This window comes from Buceros rhinoceros, unplaced genomic scaffold (genome assembly GCF_000710305.1).
Source record: "Buceros rhinoceros silvestris isolate BGI_N320 unplaced genomic scaffold, ASM71030v1 scaffold10552, whole genome shotgun sequence".
In the NCBI taxonomy this organism is placed as follows: Eukaryota; Metazoa; Chordata; class Aves; order Bucerotiformes; family Bucerotidae; genus Buceros; species Buceros rhinoceros.
In genome coordinates, this window is record NW_010397171.1 from 46,173 (window position 1) to 47,241 (window position 1,069).

General features: G+C 39.1%; 1 protein-coding gene across 1 annotated transcript in view; it reads left to right on the forward strand.

The window, feature by feature from the left end:
* ATP6AP1 (ATPase, H+ transporting, lysosomal accessory protein 1) overlaps positions 1–801 on the forward strand; it is a gene marked incomplete at its 5' end in the record, with an annotated part of 46,395 nt that extends 45,594 nt beyond the window's left edge. Inside the window, one exon of the mRNA XM_010146149.1 lies at positions 537–801. Within this exon, the coding sequence (XP_010144451.1) occupies positions 537–746 (210 nt within the window). The remainder of the gene's footprint in view (positions 1–536) is intronic.
* Between the last annotated feature and the right edge of the window lie 268 nt (positions 802–1,069).

Sequence of the window (1,069 nt, forward strand, 5' to 3'; positions counted from 1 at the left end):
CACAGGAAGTTCCAATTGAACATGAGGAGGAACTTCCTGTGAGGGTGACTTCTTTCCTGGCACAAGCTGTCAGTGAGGTTGTGGAGTCTTCTTCTCTGGAGATAATCAAAACCTGCCTGGGCATGATCCTGTGCAACCTGATCTAGGATAACCTGCTTTATCAGGGGAATTGGACTATATAACTCATACCATTCTGTGATTCTGTGAATTGAGCACAAAGCTCATGATCAGGAGAGGCTTTGCTTCTCTTACCTTTGAGTGCTTTGAGTTTCCTGGTTCTTAAGCGGTTGCTGAGCAATACTGATCACACATACTCTTTGGGACTTCACTTCTAAAAGTAACACAAATTTCTGAAGTGGGAAAACCATTTGCCAAACAAATGTATTTTACATCTTTAATTTTCTGGGCAAGAAAGGAACCTGGAAAACTGCTATGCAAAGTATTTGATTCTCATTCTCTTTTAACGGGCAGAACGTAAGTGGTAACTAACAGGTGCAATTTTTTGCACTCATCTATATACCTTTCTTTATTTTCAGATTCAAGGCTTCAACATTGAAAACAACCAGTTTTCCTATGCAAGTGACTGTACAGGCTTCTTCACTCCTGCAATCTGGATGGGCTTAGTGACATCTGTAGTTTTACTGTGGATCCTGGCCTATGGAATACACATGATTATGCAGCTCACCACAAACAACAGATTTGATGATCCCAAAGGTCCAGCTCTGTCAGTTCCTCAGACAGAATAGCCATGGATTGACTTAATGCTGCCTTGGCTTTTCCTGGTCAGAAATTTATTATTTTTGTAACAGTAATATGCATAACCTAAAGAGCTGTCATAGTAGAAAGGGCTAATTAAACTGCATATAAAAAGGATCCTTATGCTTGACATAATAATTCCGTTTGTTATTACCATCATTTGTTAACAGCTGTTAAGGGTCTGAGGTGAGGCTATAGAAATTATTACCCTATCTGGCTAGTAAACAGGCCATTACAAACTGCCTTCAGATTAAGTATTATTGGCAAATAAAGGATATCACAACAGCGATAATTGGAAAGGATAAATAACTTA